General features: G+C 60.0%; 3 protein-coding genes across 3 annotated transcripts; 2 read left to right on the plus strand and 1 right to left on the minus strand.

The window, feature by feature from the left end:
* Positions 1-511: 511 nt before the first annotated feature.
* CNIH2 (cornichon family AMPA receptor auxiliary protein 2) lies at positions 512-6,258 on the plus strand. Its single transcript, XM_037053275.1, has 6 exons — positions 512-752; positions 4,384-4,452; positions 4,891-4,938; positions 5,170-5,282; positions 5,381-5,524; positions 5,722-6,258. The coding sequence occupies exons 1-6, from the start codon at positions 672-674 to the stop codon at positions 5,747-5,749; spliced, it is 483 nt and encodes a 160-aa protein (XP_036909170.1). The 5' UTR covers positions 512-671; the 3' UTR covers positions 5,750-6,258.
* A 684-nt stretch (positions 6,259-6,942) lies between these two features.
* On the minus strand, positions 6,943-10,758 carry YIF1A (Yip1 interacting factor homolog A, membrane trafficking protein). The gene is made up of 8 exons (XM_037053276.1): positions 10,728-10,758; positions 9,944-10,155; positions 9,691-9,795; positions 9,492-9,570; positions 8,067-8,124; positions 7,771-7,926; positions 7,249-7,342; positions 6,943-7,145 (listed from the first exon to the last, which is right to left on the minus strand). The coding sequence occupies exons 1-8, from the start codon at positions 10,756-10,758 to the stop codon at positions 6,999-7,001; spliced, it is 882 nt and encodes a 293-aa protein (XP_036909171.1). The 3' UTR covers positions 6,943-6,998.
* Positions 10,759-12,734: 1,976 nt separating this feature from the next.
* Positions 12,735-18,709, plus strand: TMEM151A (transmembrane protein 151A). The gene is made up of 2 exons (XM_037053277.1): positions 12,735-13,416; positions 15,683-18,709. Exons 1-2 carry the CDS (start codon positions 13,342-13,344, stop codon positions 17,012-17,014), a joined length of 1,407 nt encoding a protein of 468 aa, XP_036909172.1. The 5' UTR covers positions 12,735-13,341; the 3' UTR covers positions 17,015-18,709.
* The last annotated feature ends 4,929 nt before the right edge of the window (positions 18,710-23,638 follow it).

The raw sequence follows: 23,638 nt of genomic DNA on the forward strand, positions 1-23,638 counted from the left end.
CTGGGGACCCAGGAACTGTGCCCCATTGGGCCTGGCCCACATGCCCTCCAGCCCTCTGGTTCAACCCCCTGTTCCCGTCACTGGGTTCAAGCCAGCTGTTTTTGCCCCATTGGACAGTGACAAGTGCTTTGCACTTAAGACCTCTTGTGGTCCCCTGTCTGTGAGTGAGGGCACCAAGTGAGAGCATGGTTGTGTGTGCGCGGGTCAAGCGGACCTAGTGTGACTGCGGTTTTGGTGGGTTCACGGTGTGACATGGTGGGCAGATGGAGGGGCGGACATGCCTACGTGTCAATGAGGTACACCCGGGTCGGGTTTGCGGCCGGGCTCACGGAGACCCAGCCCCGCCCGAGGCCACTCGCACACGGTCCCGCCCCAGGCTCCGCCCCGCCGGCTTCGCGGGCTGGAGAGAGGGATCCACGGGCGAGGGATCGCAGGATGAGCGATCGGGGCCCGGGCAGTCGGCACCGGACGCGCCGCCCGAGCCCACCGGCCCGCGCCCTGTGGCCCCGCGGCCCCGGTCCCGGCCACACCGTCAGCGTCTCCCCAACCCACGCCCGAGCCCTGTGGGCCATGCCCGGCCGGCCCTAAGTGCGGGCCGCAGGGGGGGCGGGCGTCCCCTTGCGCCCGGGCCCGCGCTGGCGCCCCCCGGGTTGCCGTCCGGCGTGGGGGCCATGGCGTTCACCTTCGCTGCGTTCTGCTACATGCTCACCCTGGTGCTGTGCGCCTCCCTCATCTTCTTTGTCATCTGGCACGTAAGGCTGGGGCTGGGGGCGGGGTGGGTGGCAGGGGGCTCACGGAGCGGGAGGGGAGAGGGAAGGAACCAGGTGGATGATGGTCTGAGGGCCCCGGGAAACTTGGAGACTCCTCTCCGCTCTCCCTGTCGACTGGCTTTTGTTGGCCCCAATTAACATCCCCATCATCGGCTCCCAAGGGGCCCCCCTTCCTCGGCTACCCCCGTCTGTCTGTCGGTATGTTAGCTGGTCCCTGACTTCCTCCCCTGCCCCAAGCAGCCCTGGGGTGTGGGGCAGAATTCTGGGATCCTTGCCTCTTTCTGCACATCCCCCCCCAACCATCCAGTTGCCCCCATTTTTGTTGGGCAGTTTGTCTGTCTGCCCCCTCCTCCTTTGTGGGTTTTTCCAGCTGGAGTGATGGAACCGGTTACTATGGCAACTGCATCTGTTTACAGGACCCACAGATCAAGTAGCCCATTAACTCTTTCCCTTTCCATCCCCCTCCCTGACCCAGCAGCCATTGGCCCTAAGCAGCCCCAGAGACCTGGCCCCCAAGACCAGCTTACCTTGGGTTTCCCTACCCCTCCTGTCAGGGCTTTCCCCCACCAGGTTTCCTCCCCAGCTTCCCTCCTCTTCCTGCCCCCGCTTTCCCCTTTGTCTGGTGTTCCCTGCGGTTCGTCTCTCACTCTGGCCTGGCCCCACACCTGGCCCTTGAGAGTCTTCATTTCTCACTCCTTTATCCTGATCTCTCCCTCTCTGGGGCCCTCTTGGCAGTGCCCCTGCCTGGCTCCCTTCCTCTCACTACAGAAACTATCCATCCGCCTTCAGCGCACTGCTTGGGGCCTTGGGCTCCACTTCACTGCCTCCCTCCCTGCCCCTCCTCGACCCCTACCTGATTGCCTCCACACACCTGGTCCATGTCCCCACTCGGCCCTGGCCCACTCAGCTGGGTGTCCCCTGCTCGCACTTGCAGTACATGCCGCTCCAGTCTTCCCCTCTAGGGGGTCGGCCCTATACCATTCCTCCCTCCCTCCCTTCTCACTTCCTCCCCATTGCCTCACCTGCTCCTTTCCTGGTGTCCCCACTTCTTCTCTCCTTTCTTGTCCTGGGACCAGCTGCCTGCCTGCTTGGTGGGCCTCACCAGCTCTTGACCAGTCTCCCCTTCTCCATTCCCTGCTGCCCCTACTGCCCGACTCTTACATCAGGACTCTATGCACTCGGACCATCTCTCGTGAGTGAGGAGTGAACCCCCACAGGCCCCTTCACCCCTACCTCGTATCTCCAGCCCTCTCTCTCCCTGGCTTTGGCTCTTTGGGTCTTTCGGCTGCCTTTTCTTTTCTTTTCTCTGTTCTCTTTCCTTCCCTCCTTTCCCCCTGGGTCCACCTGGATCTCTCTGAGACTCCTAGCTCATCTGGGCCTTGGGCAGCCCTATGAGGTAGGAGCAGGAGGTCTGAGGTCCTGAGGATGGGAAGGATGAGGCTGGGAACACAGAATTAACCAGCTCCTGGAATTCAAGCCCCTCCCCTCCCAGGGGCTTCCCACAGCCCCTAAGTGCAGCGGGGCTGGGGAGCCCTGTCTGTCCCTAGGGTGTCCTCAGAGAAGTCTATCCAACTAACTTGTATCCATGCTTCCTGAGATTCAGCTGTGGGTGGCTTTGGGGAAATCAAGGATGAAGAAGACTCATGCTTTGCCCTTCTGGGGTTCTCAAACTGGGAGAAGGGCCCAAGCTTTCTCAACAAATATTTATTGAGCACCTACTACATGTCAGGCACTGTTGGCTCAGCTCTCTAGCTGGGAGATCTTAGCAAGTCCCTTACCCTGAGTTTGTTTCCTCATTGGTAAACTGAGCTTTGGTGGGTGCATCACAGGGCCCGGAGCAGGGCCTGCTCAGGGAATGTGGTGGGGGCAGGGGGCGTGGTCCTCAATCCAAATTGGTAAGAACTAGTACCTTCTAGGGCAGGACCCCAGATCCCACCCCACACCATGAGCCCTGGCCCACTGGTCGCTAGGCAACCCTGATGGTGAGTGACGCGTGTCAGCTGTCACCGTGGGGGATTGTTTGTTCCAGGGGGCTGAGTCAGCGCCAAGCAGCCTGGGGGGTGGGAGGCGAGACACCCGCCTCCTGCTGGTGGCGCCTTCTCTGGGGCAGACAGACAGCACCCTTCCATTCCCCCCATTCCCTGCTGGACCCTGCTGCTGTGCCTAGCAGGCAGGTGGCCGCCCAGAGTCAGCAGAGTTGGGGGTGCTGCTCCAGATGGCCCCAGCTCCCTCCAGGAAGCCCATGTTCTCTCCCTCCCAGCCGTCTGGTCTGGGCTGCCTGGGTGTGGTGGGCCTGCTGCCTCATCCCAGGGCTGCCGCTGAGGGGAGGGGGCCCCAAAAGGCTCCTCCACCAGCCCTCCTCCCATGCCAGCTCCTCCTGAGGCCTGTCCAGTCACCCCTTCCAACACCTCCCCCCCACTCCCCACCCCAGGGAGGATGCCGCCCCACAGGTGCTCCATCACCCAGAGGTGCCTTGGCTCTGCCTCCACTCTGCTGCTACTCAAGGCCTCTGGAGTCTGGCTCCCGAACAGCTCCCGAGTTCAGCCACACCTGCACATCCCCGCTGCCATTGTCTTCACTTGGGTCTCCGTGGACGCCAAGCACTCCCGACAGTCCCCTCCCTGGTCTGAGTGCTTCAGGGTCTGAATTAGAATCCTGGCTTGCCACTGACTAGCCATGTGGCCTCGCACCACTCTCGTAACCTCTGTGTCTCAGTTTCCTCACTTGCAAAATGGAAACAATCACACCAGCACCTGCATCATGAGGTTGTCGCCATCATTAAACGAGCTCGGGAATATAGAGCCTGCTGACGGAGCGGAAGCATCATGGACGTCTTGGCTGGACCGGTTAGCCAATCTGTACTTCCTGCTCCGTCAGTTTTAGAACATCAACCGGACCCCCCCACTCTGTTGCTTCCCACCCCTCCTTGGTTCTTCCTTATTTTTTTAGGTTTAAGTCCAAACAACTGGCCACCGGCCCTGTCACAGGGCACCACTGTCGGGCTCTGCCGGCCCCTCAGCCCATCTCTCACCATTTTCTTCTTTCTTCCCACTCACCTCACACTTCCACTGTAGCCCCATGGAATCCGCAGCTTCCTGGACATTCTTTCAGCCCTCTGCCCTTGAACCTGCTGTTCCTGCTCCTCAGAGAGTCTCCCAGTTTGCTCACCAAACACCTATTCGGAGCCCAGCAGAACCCCTCATCACCTGCATGCTGGGTCAGGCACCCACTTCAGGTTCTCCCTGTGCCTTGCCGCTCTGATCACCCTGGAATGTAGTCACAGTTCTCCCAAGTCTGGGGTTCCACGGGGCAGGGGCCGTGTCCAGGCCCTCTGGGGTCCCAGTGCTCAGCACAGGGCTTGGCGGAGAAGACACCATCTCTTGGGGTGTTTTGGATGGAGGATGACGGACATTGCCTGCTAGGGCATCACTAATTCCAGACTGTTGTGTGACCTTGGGCCAGGCCCCGCCCCTCCCTGGGCCTCAGTTTCCCCCATCTTTGCAGCAAGCTTCATCTGGTCTGGTCTCCGTGTGTTAATTACTCTCCCGCAGAAGGGCAGGCACGGGGCGTAAGCCGCTGCCCCAGCCCTGACAGGCACACGCCCCTCCCCCAGATCATAGCCTTTGACGAGCTGCGGACTGACTTCAAGAACCCCATCGATCAGGGGAACCCAGCGCGGGCTGTAAGTGATACATGTGCTGTGCCGAGGTGTGTCCGTCCATCTGTCTTTCCATTTTGTTTAGGGATAAGGGAGGGTGGGACCAGAAGACGGGTGTGTGTGGACGGGGAAAGGGACCGGGGGCCTCGCCCCTTCCTCTCTCTGTCCCCACCCCCAGAAAACACCTGGCGCGGGGCTCCGGGCTCGGCTTTCTCCTGGTGGGGCAGCCGTTGCCAGGCTCTGGGCCGTTGCCGTGGAGACGCGGGTGAAGGTCCCTCCTCGGTGACGGTTGTCATGGGGACCGTGGGGCTGCTTCCCCGCTGTGCCAGCACCGCCGCAGACTGCTCTGGCGCCCCCTGGCGGCCACGTGCCCGGTGGTGCTGGAGCAAGAGGGTGGAGGGGCATCCCCAAGGCCTGCTTCCCCAACTCCATCCCCATCTCGGCTCTTTCCTCCCCCTACAGCGCGAGCGTTTAAAAAACATCGAACGCATCTGCTGCCTCCTGAGGAAGGTCAGTTTCAGGGTCGGGGGCAAAAGGCTCCTAGCCCAGCTCGGCCCCACTTTCTGGGATCTTCCCTCCTGGAGCTTGTCTGTCTCTACTACTGGGAGGGAGGTTTGAGTCCTTTTAGTTCCCAGCGGTCCCCGTGCCTGGGCCGCTTCCAAATCCCAGCTCCCCTCTGTGCCCCTGAAGCTTGTGTCTGTCCTGGCACCAGGCCACTGATCTCTTACCTTCGCTCCCCAGCTGGTGGTCCCCGAATATTCCATCCACGGCCTCTTCTGTCTGATGTTTTTGTGTGCAGCAGAGTGGGTGACCCTGGGCCTCAACATCCCCCTCCTCTTCTATCACCTCTGGAGGTGAGGGAAGCAGCCGCCTCAGGGAGGGTGAGGCGGGAGCAGGGGCAGGGCGGGTGGGAGCCCTGTGGACCCGAACTCAGGCCTCTCCCTGGCCGCAGGTACTTCCACCGCCCTGCGGACGGCTCCGAGGTCATGTATGATGCGGTCTCCATCATGAACGCTGACATCCTCAACTACTGCCAGAAGGAGTCCTGGTGCAAACTCGCCTTCTACCTGCTCTCCTTCTTCTATTACCTGTACAGGTGAGGCCCTGCCCACAGCAGTCCAGTCAGGGAAGGGATGTTCTGGGACCCATGCCTTCAGTCCCAGGAATGGTTGGGCTCCAAGTTCCTACCCTTTGCCCTTGAGGACTGAGAGCAACCCAGGGCGTGATGGGGTGGGCAGCCAGTAGCCGGGCCTGCTCAGGTCTCGGCTTACTGCTTCGCCTGTCTTCCCACAGTATGGTTTATACGCTGGTGAGTTTCTAAGGGGGAAGCCGGCCAGGGAGCGAGCCCAGAACGGACCGGACGCCTGTGCACCCCCAGCCCTGCCCCTCGGCCGCAGAGGCCTCAGCCCTGGGGAGGGAGGGGGCACTGGTGCCCCCAGCCTCCTCTCCACCCCCCAAACTGCTGCTGCGGGGATCTCCCCGCCTTCAGAGCCCCCTCCCCTTGGACTAGGGTTGGGCAGAGCTCTAAACAGGGGCCGGAGCCCCTCTGCCAGCCTGTTGGCATGGCAGTCTGTCCTGGAAGGGGTGGACCTTCTGGTCTCGTCCATTTTGGGGGGGACCTTGGGCCCTGCCTAGGGGCAGGGCTTGACCCCGAAAGTACCGGGCCAGCCCCCTCAACCCCCACCCTGAGGCTCCCCCTGCAGGTGGGGGGGTACCCGCACCCAGAATGAGCAGGCTCAGCAGGGGCAGCCCCACTCCTAGTCTGCCCTCTCCCCTCCCCCAGGCTCTCCTTTCAGACTCCCTCCTGCTCCCACTTGCCCCAACCCCAGCCCACCCTGTCTCTTGGACCTNGGCAGGGCTTGACCCCGAAAGTACCGGGCCAGCCCCCTCAACCCCCACCCTGAGGCTCCCCCTGCAGGTGGGGGGGTACCCACACCCAGAATGAGCAGGCTCAGCAGGGGCAGCCCCACTCCTAGTCTGCCCTCTCCCCTCCCCCAGGCTCTCCTTTCAGACTCCCTCCTGCTCCCACTTGCCCCAACCCCAGCCCACCCTGTCTCTTGGACCTATTTTCTATGTTGCCTGGAGGAGTCCGCACCCCCTCCCCAGCCATTTGTGACAAAATATGAATAAACTACTGCAAACATGTGGGTCCCAGTTCTGCTCCCAAAAGCCTTGAAGAGGAGGTGGGCAAAGGGACTGTATAAGGGACAGCCCTGAGCTAAACCCCAGCACGGCTAGGCTCACCCCACCATCCCACAGACCCCTCTGGGGACCCCCCCCCAGATGGACCAGGGGCCTTCCAGGTCTTGGCAGCTGCCCGCTGCCATCGCCACTTTCCAGGACGGTTGTTCCTAATGAAACCCTTCCATCTGCCTTCGAGGCAGTATTGAAGTCACCAGCCCAGGAAGCCTTCCCAGGGTCCCTCCTCTTCTAAATGGTCCCAAGCCTGTTCCCCAGACACTGCAGAGGCACCAGCAACTCCCCCTTGTGTCCCAGAAACAAGGGTCACACAAATCAAGGAAATCGAATCTTCAATGTACGGAAAAATCGGTGCCGGTGGGGGCCAGGGGTCACCGGACTAGGTGGAAGGTCAGCCAGTATATGATGAGGGGCTGGAAGGCTGCTGCTCCCAGAGTCAGGTAGAGCTGGAGACGCTGCCGAGGGGCCGGGTCCCCCATGTTGTCGGGACCCAGTGTTGCTGTTCGCAAAGAACGCACCTGGAACAAAGGAGGGCTGAAGGTGAGCTGGGGGCTTGCGGGGAGGGGGAGGCTCATTCCAGCTCCGCCCCAGGCAAGCAGGGCAGGGGCAGCCAGGACTCACAGTGAAGTACATGAGTGCAGACGATGTCCAGGCCAGCGCCACATAGTAGCCACCGCTGCCGAAGAGCAGCCCTGTGAGCACACTGAGGATCATCCTGCAGAGCGCGGGAGAAGGCTGGAGACCACCCCAGGAGCCCAGGCCTGAGACTGGCCCCGCCCCAGCTAGAGCCCAGAGCAGACCTCACCAGCACCACCCAGAACCTTTACCCCCAGTCCATCCCCACAACGACCTCGACTCCAAATGAGTCCGGAAGGCCCAGGACCAGGATCTGAGACCCCCTTCACTACCCCAGCTCGAGGCTCTTTTCTCTAGTATTCCCACAGTGACTACATTCCCGACCTCCTGACACCACACGGTTCCTGCCCGAAACAGCTGTAACAGAGGGACTAGAGGCTGAGAGAGGGGTAGAGGCGCATCCAGGGTCACCATTCCAGGCTGTGGCTACACTGCAGGTAGGCCAGGAACCCAGGGCCACAGACTCCTCCCCCAGGCCTGCCTCCCCCCTGGCTCCCAGGTGCTCACCCGACGTATTTGTAGCCGCTGTAGGCCAGCAGGTGGAAGGTGCTCAGGTCGCTGCGCACGGTCGCCAGGTAGACGCCCAGGAGCAGAGCGAGCACCTCCAGCACGACCCACACCAGTGCTGTGCTTGCGCACAGGCCCAGCACCTCCGGGGAGAACCTGTAGCCATGGGGGAGGGGCAGGAGACTGAGAACCAGCTGCCCTGTGCAGAGGTGAGACTGGGGGCTGGAAGTGGGCTTGGGAGCTGGCACAGATCCCCCAGGGTGCTGAGAGGGGAGAGGGAGGGGCCTGGCACTGACCTTTTCTGAATGCCCAGTGCCATCCCAGCCAGCAAAACATAGGTGATGAAGGCCATTGCTGCCGAGAGCCAGAGAGATGCCGTCAGCCCAGTCTCCCCAACCAGAGTCTCCCCACCCCCAGCCAGGCCTTCGAGGCCGCTGACCACCCCCCCCCCCGTCTCCCCCTCACACTTCCCTCCCTGCATATCCCAACCTGACCAACCTTCACACTCAGCCCCCAGGACCCTGCCTGGGATGCCTTCCCCAGCTCAGCCCACTGCCCCTGTGTAAACACCATCTGACCCTTCTCCCTACACCACCAGGCCGCCTGCCTCGCTGTCCCTGTGCTAGGAAATTCACCAAAATTTCCTGCTGCATCTCAGAACCTACATCAACCGTCAAGTTACTGCTCATCCTTGACCACAGGCAGGGGCCAAACTGACCTCAAGAAAGACTAGAGGCCCCTGGAGTCCAGACCACGGGGATGACCTGACTGTAACCAGTTCTCAGTCTAGGCCTTGGTGCCAGCTACAGCTCTGACAGCCCTACCAGTGCAGAGAGTTCCCTGTTTAACCATTTTCACAAGAGCTCAGAACCCGTGGGACCTGGCCTTTCACAGCCTGAACTCATCAGTCCTGTCCTCTGCCCCGTTGAAGCACCAGAACTGATGTGCCCACCAGGGGGCAGTGTCTGGAGAAAGGAAACCCGCTCCAGCTGGTTATAAGCTGTGTGGCTTCAAAGATTCAGGAATCTCTGGGCCTTGGCTTCACCGTATAAAATGAGAATGGAGTTCCCACCCTATGCGATGGTACTGAGAGGGGAATGGAACGAAGGAGGGCAGAAACTGTATCCCTCCTGGGGTGACTGGGCTGGCCTGGGCCTTGCCTCATACAGGCCACAGAACAGAGAGGCATCAGACATAGAGTTGGCCAGCCACGGCAAAGTGCGGGCAGCCTGACCTGTGCCATGTGGGTGGGCAGCGCAGGAACTTAGAAGGGACCGTGTCTGAGCAGGTCTTGGGGGACAAGTAACGATGGTGACAACTACTATTTACTGCGTGCTTCTTACGGGCTGGGTGCCGTGCTGAGTGCGCGTCACCTCGCTGAGTCCCCACAACAATCCTCTGCAGTATGGATCGTTGTTACTCAGTGGCCAGCTGAGGTCCCACAGCTGGAAGGTGTGGGCCCAGGTCTAAATCCAGCGCTCCAGGCTGGGGAGGAGCACAGTCCAAGTCAGGAGACAGGCAGCGGTCAAAAGGGTGGACCCCAAGGCCACTGAAGGCACACCTGGGATGCTCACTGGTCACCCCGCTGTCTACCTGGTACCTAGTGACTGCCGTACACAAAAGCACCAAGAGCAGATGCTGAATCATCACCTGAGCCTCTCTTCCTCGGTGCCTCAAGACACCAGTTCCCCCACACACCTTGGCCCAGGTCACAGACTCACTGGGAATATAGAGGTCAGGGGCGTTGAGGTCTTGTCGTGGGGGCAGAGGGACATCACGACTGTACCGCACTTCCCAGTTCTGGCAATGGCGGCAGTGCACAGGTCAGGAGGAAAAGACAAGAGAAGAAAGAAGGGCATTGAGGTCTGAGGGTCAGACTCTGGGGCAGGACAAGGGAGGCAAGGCGGCCCACCAGCTCACCTGGTGTGTGAAGGGGAAGACCAGTAGCCCTAGCTTCTTGGCCACATAGGCTGTGTCCACAGCGAAAAAATACTTGAGTTTGTTCACAGACACAAAACGGTGCAGCTGGAAAGGGAGAGGGGAGGCTGTGGGCAACTGCACCCTGAACCTCAGGGTGCTCTTCTGTATGCTCCTTCCCTGAGGTTAGGTGGGATCCCATGACGCCCCAGCCTGGCCAGAAATCCTGCCACCCTGCCCTTGGGGAGGGCCACACCTCCTTGTGCATCATGTCCTTCCCATGGGATGCGATGGAGCTGCCATAGGCCATAGCCATGTTGGCCATTGGGTCTCCAAGCAAGTGGTTGACATTGAAGGCCACGTCGGCTCCTGGGACTGGGTATCCCCCTGGCTGGCTGGAGTAACCACCGCTTGTGTCATCGAAGAGGGGAGGGGGATCCGGAGCTGCCCGGGCCCTGTGCTTGGAGCCTGTGGGTTTGTAGGTACCAGAGTAGGTGACGGGAATACTAAGCATGAGCCCAAACCACGTCTCTTCTCCAGGGGACCTTTTTGAGAGATGCTAAATGTAAGCAAAGAAAGAGCTAAGGCCCACCCGGGGATTGCTGGGGGCCTTCTCAAGGAAAGCGATCTCTGAACTGAGGCTTGGAGAGTGAGTAGAAGTTTGCTAGGTGAAAAAGATAATTGCGAGGGCATCCCCAAATGAACGAAGGTGGGAAGGGCGATAGCTGGGTACCCGAAGACTCTGGGCAGTGGTCAGGGGCCCTACCAGGGCCATGACAGAGAAAGGAAGTTCTGGAAGCGGGCTCCGTTCGTGCCCGGGTTGGGCATGGGGATCCCAGCTGTGCAGTTACCGCCCATCTTAGCTTTGGGTCGAGAGAGCGAAGTCCGGGACGCGTGGCCGAGTCGCGCCGGGCAGGAACCTGAATGACAACTGCCGCCCTGGGCTGAGATCACGGCCGCCCCTTTCCCCTCCGGGTGAGCGGGCCGTGCCACCGACTCTCCTCAGGAGTGTCGGGCCGCGCCCCGCCCGCCCCACGCACCGTGAGCTCCGTAGCCCGAATGATAAGCCATGGCCGCGACGCTCGCTCTCTCGGAGGACCCGCTGGGCCGCCTGGTATGTACGAACACTAACGAAGCGGCCGCTCCGCTCGCTGGTCACCAACAGAGGTTACGGAGTAGCCAGACACGTACCCCGACTGTGCGACCGCCACTGCCATTTCTGTAGCGTCATCCTACGCCACCTGCCATTGGCTCCTCGGTGGCGTCGGCTCGTCCCAATTGGCTACTGGCGCTCCATCGCCGAAGCAGATTTGGCGGTACTCAACTTCCGGGAGGCAGGATAGGCGGAGCAATTTTAGGCGCTCTGGGATTGGATAGTGGGTTTTCCGGTTCGGCGGGAGCGGCCAATAGATAGGCTAAGGTAGAAGGTGCTGAGAATTACTTCCGCGCCTGCGCAGTGGGGCACTTGATGTAGTCTTGCCACGACTACACCAAGCGGAGAACTGGCGGAGGCGTGGCGTAGGTGGCGGCGCATGCAGCTGCGTTCCAGTAACCAAGCTTCACTCGCGGCACGTACTCCAGGACGGACGTGGGCGGTGGGCTCTGACCAAGTCCTGCTCCTCTAGCCTTTTGCCCCTCTCTCCCAATGCTTGCTTTCCTTCCCCTTCCCCTACGGTCCCCCAAGTCCTGGCATGGAGCCTGGGCCGCCCGAAAGGTGTTAGTACGAGCCCGAACGGGACTGTGACAGCGCCATCCAGTTCCTAGGATGCTGACTCCTCCTCCCGCCTCCCACCCCTCCTTTCCGCACGGGTGCTGTCCTTCGTCCGGTGCTGAAATACTCTACCGCCACTGCCACCATCCTGCAGATCCTGGGGCCTGCTACTGGAAGGCCCTGGGCTCTCAGTCCATACAAACACTATTATACGTTTTGAAAAACCGGAGTCCAGAATATCTGTAGTCCCAGAGATTGTGTGGTATAGTTAAGATAGGACCCTGACCAAGGCCCCTCCCATGATCCCGAGGATTTGGGGATAGAGAGGGAAGCTGATCCGCCCCTGAAGCTGTGGTCGAAACACCTGAGTCTTTGCTGGCCTTACGGTCAACTGGAAGTGAGATCTCCCCCAGTCTCACTCGTGATTCCGGGGGCTCCTTTTCCCCCACCCAGTTTCTTACCTTTCTCACCCTCCCCAGGGGCAGTCCCCAGAGGCCAATCTTCTCACCTTCAGACACCGCGTTCTAAAGAGCAAGATCAGGTCTTCTGTGACCGGCCTCTAGTTAGCTACCCGGTGTCCAGTTACACCAGCTGACCTTCCTGCTTTCCAAACTCAGCCCACGTGGTCCAATCTCAGTGCCTTTGCCCAGAAATCCCCTCCACCTGGGATGCCCTTCTCCCCCCTTTCCACTTGTCCAAAGCCTAGCTGTCCTTTTCGAGTCCGTTCACTTGTGCCTCTCAGACAAAGGGAATGCCCTATCCTGGCCTGGGATGGAGATTGATGGCCAAGTTCTAGGCTCCCTCTGGGTGCATGAGTTTGCCCTGGATGTAACTTCCTTGCTGCCATTCTCCAATCCTACTCTTCACAGTGCCAAGCACAGTATTTGCATATAGAAGACACATCAGCTGTCTTCTATGTGTCTTGCATATAGAAGACACCCAATAAACATCTGCGCCACTAAGTAACGAATGGATGAAACCCCAAGTCAGTCCTTTTCTCTCTCTACATTTCAGTTACCTCATCTTTAAATGGGCAGGAGTGTGGAAACGAATGGCCTTAGAGTAGCCCTTTGGGGGAGGGGGGAACACAACAAAACCCACCAACACTGCAGCTCCCCATGTTCCCTACACCGATTGGCTAGCTTGAGCCCTAGGCCCCAGACTCAGGGGAGGTGTGAGGCCCGCCCCCGCGGACCAAGGAACAGCACTGGGGCCACGGGTCCCTGGAAGGGGGTCCTCCCATGCAGGACAGTTCCTCCCCTCCCCCACCCCTATTTATGACAAACATGAGCATTGATTGAATCTAGCACCTTTCCATCCCCATTCCTCAGGTGGAGAAAATGAGGTTGTGGGTGGAGAGTGCCCCGCCAAGGTCACGGCCCTGGGACCCACCCCACTGGCTCTAAGTGGAACTCAGAGCTGCCGTCCCGCTAATGAAGCGGCTCATTACATCTTTCTCGGCTGTAGCTGACTCTTCTACATACGAGGCTTCCCGGATGGGGTCTACGTGGGCTTAGGCTTGGGCCTGCTTCTCAGAAGGACCCATCCACCTTGGAGATTTCCCTTCCTCGTTTTACAGCGGGAGAGACTCAGGCACCGGAGAGCAAAGATTCGCCCAAGGTGCTAGCAAGCGCAGCAGGAGGGGAACCCAGGAGTCGCTTCGCCCAGTCTGGGATTCTTGGGGGCTGGGGCAGCGCCCTCGGTACCAGGCGCTGCTGGCGGCGCCGCCGCCGGTGCCGCGAGGGCGGGGTCAGCAGCGGGCGGGGCGCCGGGCACCGAGGCCGCCAACGCCGCCGCCGCTGCCGTGCTCGGGAGAGCTCGGCGCACTCCCTCCGCGGCCGCCGAGCCGAGCGGACGCCCGCCAGGGCCGTGCCGCAGCCCTCCGCTCTCCCCTCTATCATGCCCGGGGCCCGGGCCTGGGCCGCCCAAGCAGCCAGGACACCATGCCCGAGGGCGGTGATGGCGACGGCGGGGAGGTGCCCGCGCTCATCCCAGACAGCGAGCCGCTGCGGGAAGAGGTACCGGTTCTGAGTGGTGGAAGGCACGGGGGCGCGGGGTTGGCGGGGGCGAGGGTTGGTGCCGGAGCCTGGGCCGGAGCGGGAAAGAGGGACAAGGGAAGGGGCGAATCACGGAATGGAGGCTGAGGTGGGAAGTCCCCGAGCCACTGTGGCCAATGACGTCATTGAGGTGGCCTGCGTCCTGCGAGGGGTCCCGGAGGCTTAGGGACCCGCGTGGGTGCAGGGATGGGGCAGCTGGGAAAGGATGTGGAGGGTGACCCCCGGTCTCCGCGCCCCCTTTTCCAGCTTCTCCCTCTTGTGACGTCAGCGCCTGGCCCCTAGCATCCCCATTCCGCAGCGCTGCCCCTCACCCCCAGGGCCCCGAGGTCAGACCCCTTAGCCCGTCCTAGAAGCTCACAAGGTGCCCGGGTGGAGCCTGCAATGCAGCTGCAGTAGCAGGGACTTGGTTGGGAGGGGCGGTAGTGGAGGGAGGACAGGAAAGAGGAAGGGAGGGAGCCTTAGTGCCCCTGCTCCCTCTCCCAGCTGTGAGGCCCTAGGGCCCATCCTCCTGCTTGAGACCCCCAGGATGGCCCCTCCTCAGCCCTAGCTAGGAATAGGATCTGCAGGGGTGTGGGGCCCAGTGTGGGGTGCTGGGGGGGTAAGTGGTGAGGGGTCTATCATGTGCCTGTGGGTGCGGGAGTGCTGGTGCACACTCCCAGCACCTGGGGGAGGACACACGGATGGGCCCACGTCAGGCAAGGGTCTGAGAGGCCCCTTGGCTTGGGTTAAAGTTGTAATGTGTGGGTGCACGTGAGTGTCCTGACGTGGGTGGTCTCTCCTGTAGATTCTGCAGGGTGTGGGTGTCAGGCTGCAGTGGGGGTGGGGGCAGGGGATGTGCACTCTGGTAAGGTGAGGGTCTGGCATGTCCCTGGGCTTCAGGGGATGTGTGATGTGCATGTGCATGCCCAGTGTGCACGTGTGTGCACAGGCATCTGTACACAATGCTATGGCATGGGGACAAGGGCTGTGCCCTGGGCACAGATGAGGGCCCTGCATGTCAGGGATGGACAGGCAGCGCGAAAGGCTGTGGCGGGTGGGTCCGTGCCAGGCATGTGGGATGAAGGCGTTTGCATGCACGGGTGTGTGTGTCGGCCTGGCCCGGCAGCTCAGGGTGGCGACGTGCACCTGTGGTGGGTGAGGGTGATGTGGGCGAAGGGCCGGCTGCCCTGGGCTGGGATGGGGCTGGCCTCTCTCCTCTTGGGTCTCTCAGGGCCTGGTGGGGGTGGGCGGGAGAGATGGCTCACTAACGCCACCTTTGCTATTTCTGCCAGACCACCTCTCCCTTCTCCCCTTTTTTCTTCTCCTCTTCCCACTGCCCCTTCTCTCTCCATAGGCACTTTGGGGATGAGGTGCAGGCAAGCTGGCAGCCCTGTTAGGAAGGGTGGGCCCAACGCTCCACGCCAGCAATAGCCCCTGCTGCCCAGCAGCTGTGTCCCACCCCCTCCCTCAGCACAGATGGGGAGTGGAGGCCGGCACTCCATCTGCTCCCCCGAGACTCACACCTCCCTCGTTCCCAGCTCTTCCTCTTTCTCACTTCCTTAAAAACCTCTCCCAAGTCTCCCGCTGTCCCTAGAGGAACTACAGGAACCGTGATCATATTTATTCCCATGACCAGACCCTGTGCTGAGATCCTCACACATATGATCTTGTTGAAGCCTCTCAACAGCCCCAGTTTACAGATGAGGAAACTGAGGTCGAGAGGATGAGGGACCTGCCCAAGTCATACAGTAAGTGGTGGAGCCAGCACTGGGTCCTGGGCAGCCAGGCTCTGAAGCCCGTGCTCTTCACCCTTCTAGGACCCCAGCCACCCTGTCCTCCCATACCACCAGGTCTAGGAGTTGAGGCCCAGAGAGGGCAGGGACAGGACCAGGACCACACAGCAAGTCTGGGGCAGAGCCAGGAGCAGAACTCAGCTTTGTCAATGGCCGGGGGTTCTTCCTTCTCTTGACACAGATGGATCTGTGGTCCTAGATGCCCTTGACTGGGAAATGACAGGGCACAGTGGAGCCCAGACTCGCGGCAGAGAGGCCGAGGTCTGAATCCTGCAGCTCTGCTGTGAGTTCGCTGGAAGGGTGGGGCCTGGAGTGTGTGATTCGATCTCTCAGAGCCTCAGTTTCCCATCTGTGGAGTGGGGAGTGTAGGGCCCCCTCTTTCACCGGGCTTAAGCGGAGTGGCTGGCACAGGTGATAGCCAGCCCTGACCCCGCCTCCCTCTGCCTGCCCTGCAGCAGCGGCCCCTGAAACCGTCCCTGGGAAGCTCCCTGTGCCACGAGTCCAACTGGAAGTGCCTGCTCCTCACGCTGCTCATCCACGCCTGCGGTGCCGTGGTGGCCTGGTGTCGACTGGCTACCGTGCCGCGGCTGGTCCTGGGGCCGGAGGCAGCCCTGGCCCGTGGGGCCGGGGCCCCGCCGCCCACCTACCCAGCCAGCCCCTGCTCCGATGGCTATCTATACATCCCCCTGGCCTTTGTCTCCCTCCTCTACCTCCTCTACCTGGCCGAGTGCTGGCACTGTCACGTGCGGTCATGCCAGGCGCCGCGCACTGACGCCAATACCGTGCTTGCTCTGATCCACCGGCTGCAGCAGGCGCCGCCCTGTGTCTGGTGGAAAGCCACCAGCTACCACTACGTGCGGCGCACCCGCCAGATCACCCGCTACCGGAACGGCGACGCCTACACCACCACGCAAGTCTACCATGAGAGGGCTGACAGCCGCACGGCCCGGGGAGAGTTTGACTTCTCAGCACACGGCGTCCGCGATGTCTCCAAGGAGCTCGTGGGGCTGGCTGACCACGCGGCCACGCGGCTGCGCTTCACCAAGTGCTTCAGCTTCGGCAGCGCCGAGGCCGAGGCTTCATACCTCACCCAGAGGGCCCGCTTCTTTGGCGCCAACGAGGGTCTGGACGACTACCTGGAGGCCCGCGAGGGCATGCACCTGAAGGATGTGGACTTCCGCGACTCCCTCATGGTCTTCGCCGACCCCCACAGCCCGCCCTGGTACGCCCGTGCCTGGGTCTTCTGGCTGGTGTCCGCGGCCACGCTGTCCTGGCCCCTGCGCGTGGTGGCGGCCTATGGCACCGCCCACGTGCACTACCAGGTGGAGAAGCTTTTCGGCGCCAGCTCCCCGCCACCCGGGGCCGTGCCCAGTGGGCCCCCGCTCTCCCGTGTGGCCACGGTGGACTTCACCGAGCTCGAGTGGCACATCTGCTCCAACCGGCAGCTGGTGCCCAGCTACTCGGAGGCTGTGGTTATGGGCGCCGGCTCGGGCGCCTACCTCCGTGGCTGCCAGCGCTGCCGCCGCTCCGTCAGCAGCAACTCGCTGCCGCCTGCCCGGCCCAGCGGGCCCCGCCTGCCTTTCAGCCGCAGCCGCCTCTCCCTGGGGGCCGGGGGCCGGGTCACACCGGGGGTCTTCCGGAGCCTGAGTGGGGGGCCGCTGGGGCGCCGTAGAGAGGACACAGAGCCCCTGGAGAGCCCGCCGTGCTATGAGGACGCCCTTTACTTCCCGGTGCTCATCGTCCACGGGGACAGCGGCTGCCAGGGGGACGGTCAGGGCGCGCGCTGAGGCCCCCTCGGCCCCCAACCCTTCCACCCAGGGCTTCCATGCCCGAGTCATTGTCGTCCAGAGCAGGGGGGACTCAGACCAGCACACAAGGTGGGTGGGGGTGGAGCCCTTAAACAGACTAAAATGCAGTGACTCCGGGTCATTTTGGGGGCAAACGGATGGATACCACCGAACTTGAGTCCGGGAACCCCCGGGCATGGCTCCGCCCACCACCGCCACGTCCCGCCCCCTGCAAGGGCAGGCGATCAGTCTCGGGAGCTTAGGCTGGGCAGGGGAGGAAGTTTCCAGAAAGCTGAAATGGAGGAGCCCTGAGGGCAGCACAGGGCCTCCGATGGTCTTCCCCGCTCGGCTGACACCACACTGGGAGCCCTCGGGCCGCCTGAAGCACACACTGGCGGTTTGGGGCTGTGCCAGCTGGGCTGACCTCCATGAAGCTGAAGAGCTGGTTATGGTAGCGCCACGGCCTTGGCCCTACTGCCCACCCAAAATACCCATCCTCTTCCCCTCACAGCCCTCCCCCGACCCCCGCGACCTGCCCTCTGGCCTCTGCCTGGGGCCAGCCCCTGACCAGACCCTGCAGCACAACCCCCACTGGGGGTCTGGCCCTTGGAGCACAGCCTCGCCCCGCCCCCCCATCTAGCGCCCCCCTCCACTGTTCCTGGTATGCCCGCCCCATCCTCCCCCCCATCCAACTCCCCCTACAACCTGAGGCTTCTTCTCAGGGCCCACTTTGATCCCACATCCCCTGGTCCCCACCTCCGCCCCCACCGAAGTCCACGTCCACCTGTCAGCCACGCGCACAGCCTCTGGGCTTCGCGTGGCGACCCTTCACTCCCCTGGATCTCCCTCTGCTCTTCATTTTCCTGGTGACCCACGGGACCCAGGGCCACAGGGCATCTGAGGGGCCTCAGCCTGACAGCCTCCTGGACGATGCCCTCGCTCTGCCACGGAGGCCTCCGCCTCCCTGACCAGCCGGGCGTGGCCCAGGGGAGGCCACTCCTCCCTGAGGGAGGAAAGAGTAGTTCCTTCCCTTCCAACTGGGCTTCCGCCCTCTCGCAGGGACTGGGTTGGGGAGGGAGGAGGTAGCGAAGACGCAGATAAAATAAAAAGGTACAAAATGGAAGGTCTTCTCCTGCGCCTTCCTTAGTGGAGGGTCCAAGGCCGCCCCCACCAGGGCAATGCGCCAGCCTGGGGTCTGGGCGGGGACTCGCAGCTGGACTCCAGCACTCCCAGGAGCAGGGTAAGCTCCGAGGAGTCTCCCTGCCAGCCTGGGGCCGCTGAGACTCAGGTTTGAGTGGCTCTGAGCCATGGACTCCAACCAACTGGCATCTGAGTCGCTTCTCAGGCGTTGTCCAAGTGGTCCTCTTCCAGCCCAGTGGGGGTTCCATTCTGCCACTGAGTGCGCGGAGGACTAAGGGAGGGGTGACAGGGCCCCACAGTGGGGAGGGAGAACTGTGGGCAGTGGCGGGAGTTGGGTTCCCCCGGTGGCTATTGGTGTCTGATCCGGGGCAGTGGGCACAGAGCAGGTTGGAGGACACCAAGTGGCAGACAGTGAACCCCGAGTCAGGGCAGGGCTAAGGTAGAGCCTTGCCCGAGGGTGAAGCTAGGGAGGCCCCTGGACGTGGCATCTTCACGAGTTCACAGTGCAAGGGTGCCAGGCTGCAGGGCACCTGTGGGGCAATCCAGCCTGTGGGGCACTCCTCAGGCTGCATCCACCGGATAAAGGGCACCTTTTTCTAACTCACCAAGGGCTCCGTGCGGACGGGTGGTGGCCCCAGAGGGGTGCTGAGGACGGGAGGGATCCTCCCAGGCACAGACAGGGCACGGGGTCCTCTGTGCAGGCCCCGGAGCAAGGCGCAATGAGGGGGCAGAAGCAAAGAGCCATGGAAGAGTTGGCCGAGGCCTTCGATACCTCAACCCAGAATCTGTCCTTAAGCTGGGGCAAACTGGAGCCATGCAGGTGGTTCAGCTGAGCGGGGAGGTGAGATGGTCAGGGCTGCCTGTTAGGTTTCAGCCGAGCGGGATCGAGCGGGATCGGTGAGAGGCCAGAGCTTCTCCTCTGCCCATCTCACTGCCTCCCATCCCTCACCTCTTGTGGAGTGAAGCCAACTCTTTTGTTTTTTTAAGGATTTTATTTATTTATATATTTAAAGGATTTTATTTATTTATTTATTTTACATTTTGCTCACAGAGGGGAAGGGAAGGAGAGAGGGAGAGAAACATCAATGTGTGGTTGCCTCTCACGTGCCCCCAACTGAAGACCAGGCCCACAACCCAGGCATGTGCCCTGACTGGGAATCGACCCTTTGGTTTGCAGGCCAGAGCTCAATCCACTGAGCTACACCAGCCAGGGCTGAAGTCAGTTTTTCTTTTAAGAAACAGCTTAGATGGCAAGCTCTATGGCGCTCAGGCATTCAAGAAGGCTGAATGTGGGGGGCTGATGTGCTGGCCGCACCTCCTCCCCGTGGGGACGATGTCCCCCTCCATCGAGACCTCTGACGCCACAGCTCTCTAGCCGCTGTCCGTCCTCCTCTCCTCCTCAAAATAGATCCCCAGTGTTACCTCAGGTGGCAGTGAGCCCAGCTGAAAGGCTACATTTCTAGTCTCTCTTGCCCATATAGGGTGGCTTTGTGACTTAATTTTAACATGTGAGATATAAGCAGAATGTGTGGCAAGGGATTTCTAAGAATTCTTCTTGAAATACAAACTGTACTGGTAACAGCCAAGTCTGTACTTGTGCCTCATCTCATATTCAGTGTGGAATGCAGATGTGGTAGTTGGAACTCCAGCAGCCTTCTTGGATCGGGAGGTGACTTTGAGAATGCTAACCAAGTGCTGAAGATAGCAGAGCATAACAATGTACCTCGAAACTTAGTGGCTTTAAAAAAAATCAGTAATCATTATTGTCTCTCCTTGTTTCTGTGGGTCAAGAACTCGGACAAAGCAAACAGGGGTGGCTCAGCTCTGCCCCAGGGCATCTGGAGCCTCTGCTGAGACACTGGAGAGCGGGGGTGGGATGGTCCTCAGGCCCCTACACTCGCACGCCTGGCAGTGGACGCTGCCTGACAGCTGAGGACCCAGCGAGGGCCTCCCCATGCGGCTTGGGCTGCCTCATAATGTGGAGGCTAAGTTCCAAGGACAAGCACACCTACAGGATGGAATCTGCGTCGCCCTTCTCAATCTAGCCTCAGAAGTCACGTACATCACTTCTGCCCCTTTCTGGGTCAAGGTTATTACAAAGTTCCACCCACTTTCAAGGAAAGGGAACATGAGACCCCACCTCTTACAATGTCAACATCGCACTGTAAGATCGGCATGTGCGGTGGGAGTTACACAAGTGGCCGCCTCCACACCCGCCATCGGTCACTGAGCCAGGTGCCTTTCCTAACTGATTGGTATCTATGGAGTTATCTATCGGTAACTATTGGTATCTATCGTCAACTGTCTGCAAAATGAATGCCAACCTTTTATGATGCTGGTTTGAGGGGCGGAGGTGGTAGTGTGTCCGATGTGGACATCCTCTTGAAGGCAGAAAGACCAGCTCTGGTCATTCTTGGAGGACCTCTGGCCTGTGGTAGATTAAACAGGGCCATAAATGCTTCGCAGCTCCTCCTCTCCAGTGGTGGAGCCCATTCCCACACTCTTCAGGTCTGGGCCGGCCTTGAGGCCAGTTTCGCCCACAGGATGTGGTGGAGGCTGTGCAACGGCTGAGGCTGGGCCTCAAGAGGCCGTGCAGCTTCCGTCTGCGCCCGTGTGGAGCCTGAGGCCACCGTGCTGCGAAGATGTCCAGTCTAGCCTCCTGACAGATGAGGGGCCACACCCAGGAGCACGGAGAGCCCAGCCAAAAGCCCACATCAGCACCCAGTAGGGGAGGGAGGCCATTTGGACGTGCCAACCCCAGTCGAGCCACAGATGGCCACAGGCACAGGAGCAACGCCAGGCGTAACCCACAGTGGATTCCAACCCAAATTACTGACCTACAGAATGTCGAGAATTAACAAATCCTCATGTTACACTACTAAGTTTTGGAGTGATTTATTGTGTCCATAATGCACAGCTGATACAAGACCCCGGGCCCACTTCCAGCACACGGCGGAGGGTCACTGGGCCTGTGCCCCGGGTGGGGAAGGGAACCAGAAACCACAGTGTCTGCTGGAAAGCTCCCATCTCCTGGTCCCCGGTGTCTCTTGTCCACATGTCCATTCTCTAAAGAGCCAACCTCGAGCTCGGATGCTCCATGCTAAACCATTCTCAAGAGGAGAATAATGCAGGAAGGGGGCAGACCCTTGCTCCAAAATCCCAGAGGCCTCTGCCTTCACTTTCTGTTGCAAACCTGACACAGCACGGGTGCAGCAGGACCCCCGGCTCCAACCTGCAGCCCGGCCTGCGCCCCTCTCTGTGTTTCCCATCTCAGTGAGCAGAGCCGCCATCCCGCAGCTGCATGGCAATTCTCTTCTTTAAAAAAAAAACAACAAAACCTTTCATGTTATGTAAAATTTTAAACATCAGAAAAGTAGAGATCGGTGTGATGAGACCCTCTGTGCCCAGCTGGAACTGGAGCCGCCATCCACTGTGACCACTCACGTGTGTGTGTGTGGGGCATATCTTTTCCATGACCATTTAGCCCCCTGACACCCTTCCCCCACACCACGACCAATCTTATTCTACCCCACACAGTCCCACTTCTCCCCACTCCAAATGGTTTATTTTGGAAGTTGCAGCATTTCATCCAAGAACATCTCCTTCACGCTCCCATGTGAAGTCTACCCCCCAGGATTCTACCTACAACACCCCTCTCTGAACAGCCCCCCAGGCTTCTGTCCCCTAAGCCACCACACCACCTTGTTCCAGGTCCCCACCCCACCCCCCACCACGACTATCTCGGACTCCAAGAGGCCTCACCATAGAGTCCCCGCCAGCCCACACAAAATCTTCTTAAAATGTTAATCAAATCACATCTCCAGCCCTGGCTGGTGTGGCTTAGTGAATTTGGCACCAGCCTGAGAACCAAAGGGTCACTGGTTCGATTCCCAGTTAGGGCACTGCAGGCCAGGTCCCCAGTAGGGGATGCATGAGAAAACCACATATTGATGTTTCCCTCTCTCCCTCCCTTCCCCCTCTCTAAAAAAATAATAAATAAGTAAAATCTTGTTTAAAAATCACATCCCCACTTCACTCAGAACACACCAGCATCTCTCACCAAACCTCACGTAAAACCCAGATTCCTACCCCAGCCCTTGTGGAACCCAGCAGACATCTGCCCGCCACCTTGAATCTGCTCTCCTTTCCTTACGAGGCCCCAGCACATCCCTTGCGCCCAATCCTGGAACAAGCCAGGCTGCTTTCCCCCTCAAGGGTCTTGGAACATGACGTTTCCCCCCCCAGAGCCCTCTTCCTTCATATCGTCGGGGGCTCCTCTTACCTCAGCTTGTGTGTAAGTGTGACTGTTCACTGAGAAAGCCACGCCCCCACTGACCCGTCACTATTCCATTTTTTCATGATTTTATGTATTTACTTTTAGAGAGAGGGGAAAAGAGGGAGAAAGAGAGGGAGTGAAACATCTATCAGTCACCTCTCCCAGACACCCGCAACCTAGGTATGTGTCCTGACTGGGAACTGAACCTGTGACCTTTAGCTTTTCGTAAGACGCCCAGCCAACTGAGCCATACCGCTCAGGGTCTCACCGCTATTCTTGACCTCAGCTTCCCTCCCTGCGAATTTCCTTTTTGCTGCTCACCGTGAGTTGTAATAATTTTATTTGTGTATATACAAATTTATTACTTGTGTCTTCTAGTAAAACTAAAACTGTGGGAGGAGAACGGCCACAGGTGCAGGACTCTGAGTCGGACGGAGTCCCAGCCCTGCCACTACCACCTCAGTTGCCCCGGGCAAGTCACTTATCCCCTCTCAGCCTCAGTCTTATCAGCTGCAAAATGCCAGACAATAACAGAAAATACTGACTTCGGAGGGTGTCGTAGGATTGAATAAGACAACACGCTGCCGTGCTTAAATAGGGTCTCATGCACAGTAAATGCTCAATAAACTTAGCCATAGTCATCATTTGTATTATTATTATCGTTATTACTCATAAGTAGGTGCTTCCTATAATATACACGCACAAGCAGTCAGCACAGTGCCTGGTGCACAACAGATGACCAGGCAATATGGGCTAAGTAAATGATTTCTGAGCTCCAACCGACGCCTCAACATCCCAAAACCACTGGGTCCTAGGACGAAGCAGTGAAGCCTCGAACCCTCTGCCCAGACCAGGCCACGGAGCTTTGTGTCACCGAGCCTTACCTGAGGTGGAGCTTTAGAGTCCTTGGTGGATGGACTCAGGAAGGGACGTGGACGCAGAGTCCCCAGTGCAGAGCCAACCACGAAGCGTGTGTCCCTCACGGATCCAGGCCTGGACCACCGGACCCGAGAGCCTCCCTGAGGTGGCGGGCCCCTGCAGCTTTCGAGAGAGTTTCATCATCCCTCTAATGTCACGCTGCCATCTATTCTTCGGAACCCATGAATATGAAGTCGTCGCTGAAGTGGCTTGTATCTGAAATGGGTAAGGAGAATCAGGCGTTTAGCCAAATGTCGGACACACCCCTGAGTCAGGGTAGGAAAGGCTGC

This window comes from Sturnira hondurensis, unplaced genomic scaffold (genome assembly GCF_014824575.4).
Source record: "Sturnira hondurensis isolate 20B ecotype Veracruz unplaced genomic scaffold, ASM1482457v3 Scaffold0007797, whole genome shotgun sequence".
NCBI lineage: Eukaryota > Metazoa > Chordata > Mammalia > Chiroptera > Phyllostomidae > Sturnira > Sturnira hondurensis.

Bases quoted from the DNA above. Each gene is read 5' to 3' on its own strand.
- CNIH2 (XM_037053275.1), top strand. From the start codon at position 672: ATGGCGTTCACCTTCGCTGCGTTCTGCTACATGCTCACCCTGGTGCTG. The intron at 4,453-4,890 runs GTAAGTGATACA...CTCCCCCTACAG, and splicing joins AGGGGAACCCAGCGCGGGCT to CGCGAGCGTTTAAAAAACAT. The intron at 5,283-5,380 runs GTGAGGGAAGCA...CCCTGGCCGCAG, and splicing joins CTCTTCTATCACCTCTGGAG to GTACTTCCACCGCCCTGCGG.
- YIF1A (XM_037053276.1), bottom strand. From the start codon at position 10,758: ATGGCTTATCATTCGGGCTACGGAGCTCACG. The intron at 9,571-9,690 runs GTGAGCTGGTGG...CGCCATTGCCAG, and splicing joins TCTTCCCCTTCACACACCAG to AACTGGGAAGTGCGGTACAG. The intron at 7,146-7,248 runs GTGAGTCCTGGC...CCTTTGTTCCAG, and splicing joins CTGCACTCATGTACTTCACT to GTGCGTTCTTTGCGAACAGC.
- TMEM151A (XM_037053277.1), top strand. From the start codon at position 13,342: ATGCCCGAGGGCGGTGATGGCGACGGCGGGGAGGTGCCCGCGCTCATC. The intron at 13,417-15,682 runs GTACCGGTTCTG...CCTGCCCTGCAG, and splicing joins GCGAGCCGCTGCGGGAAGAG to CAGCGGCCCCTGAAACCGTC.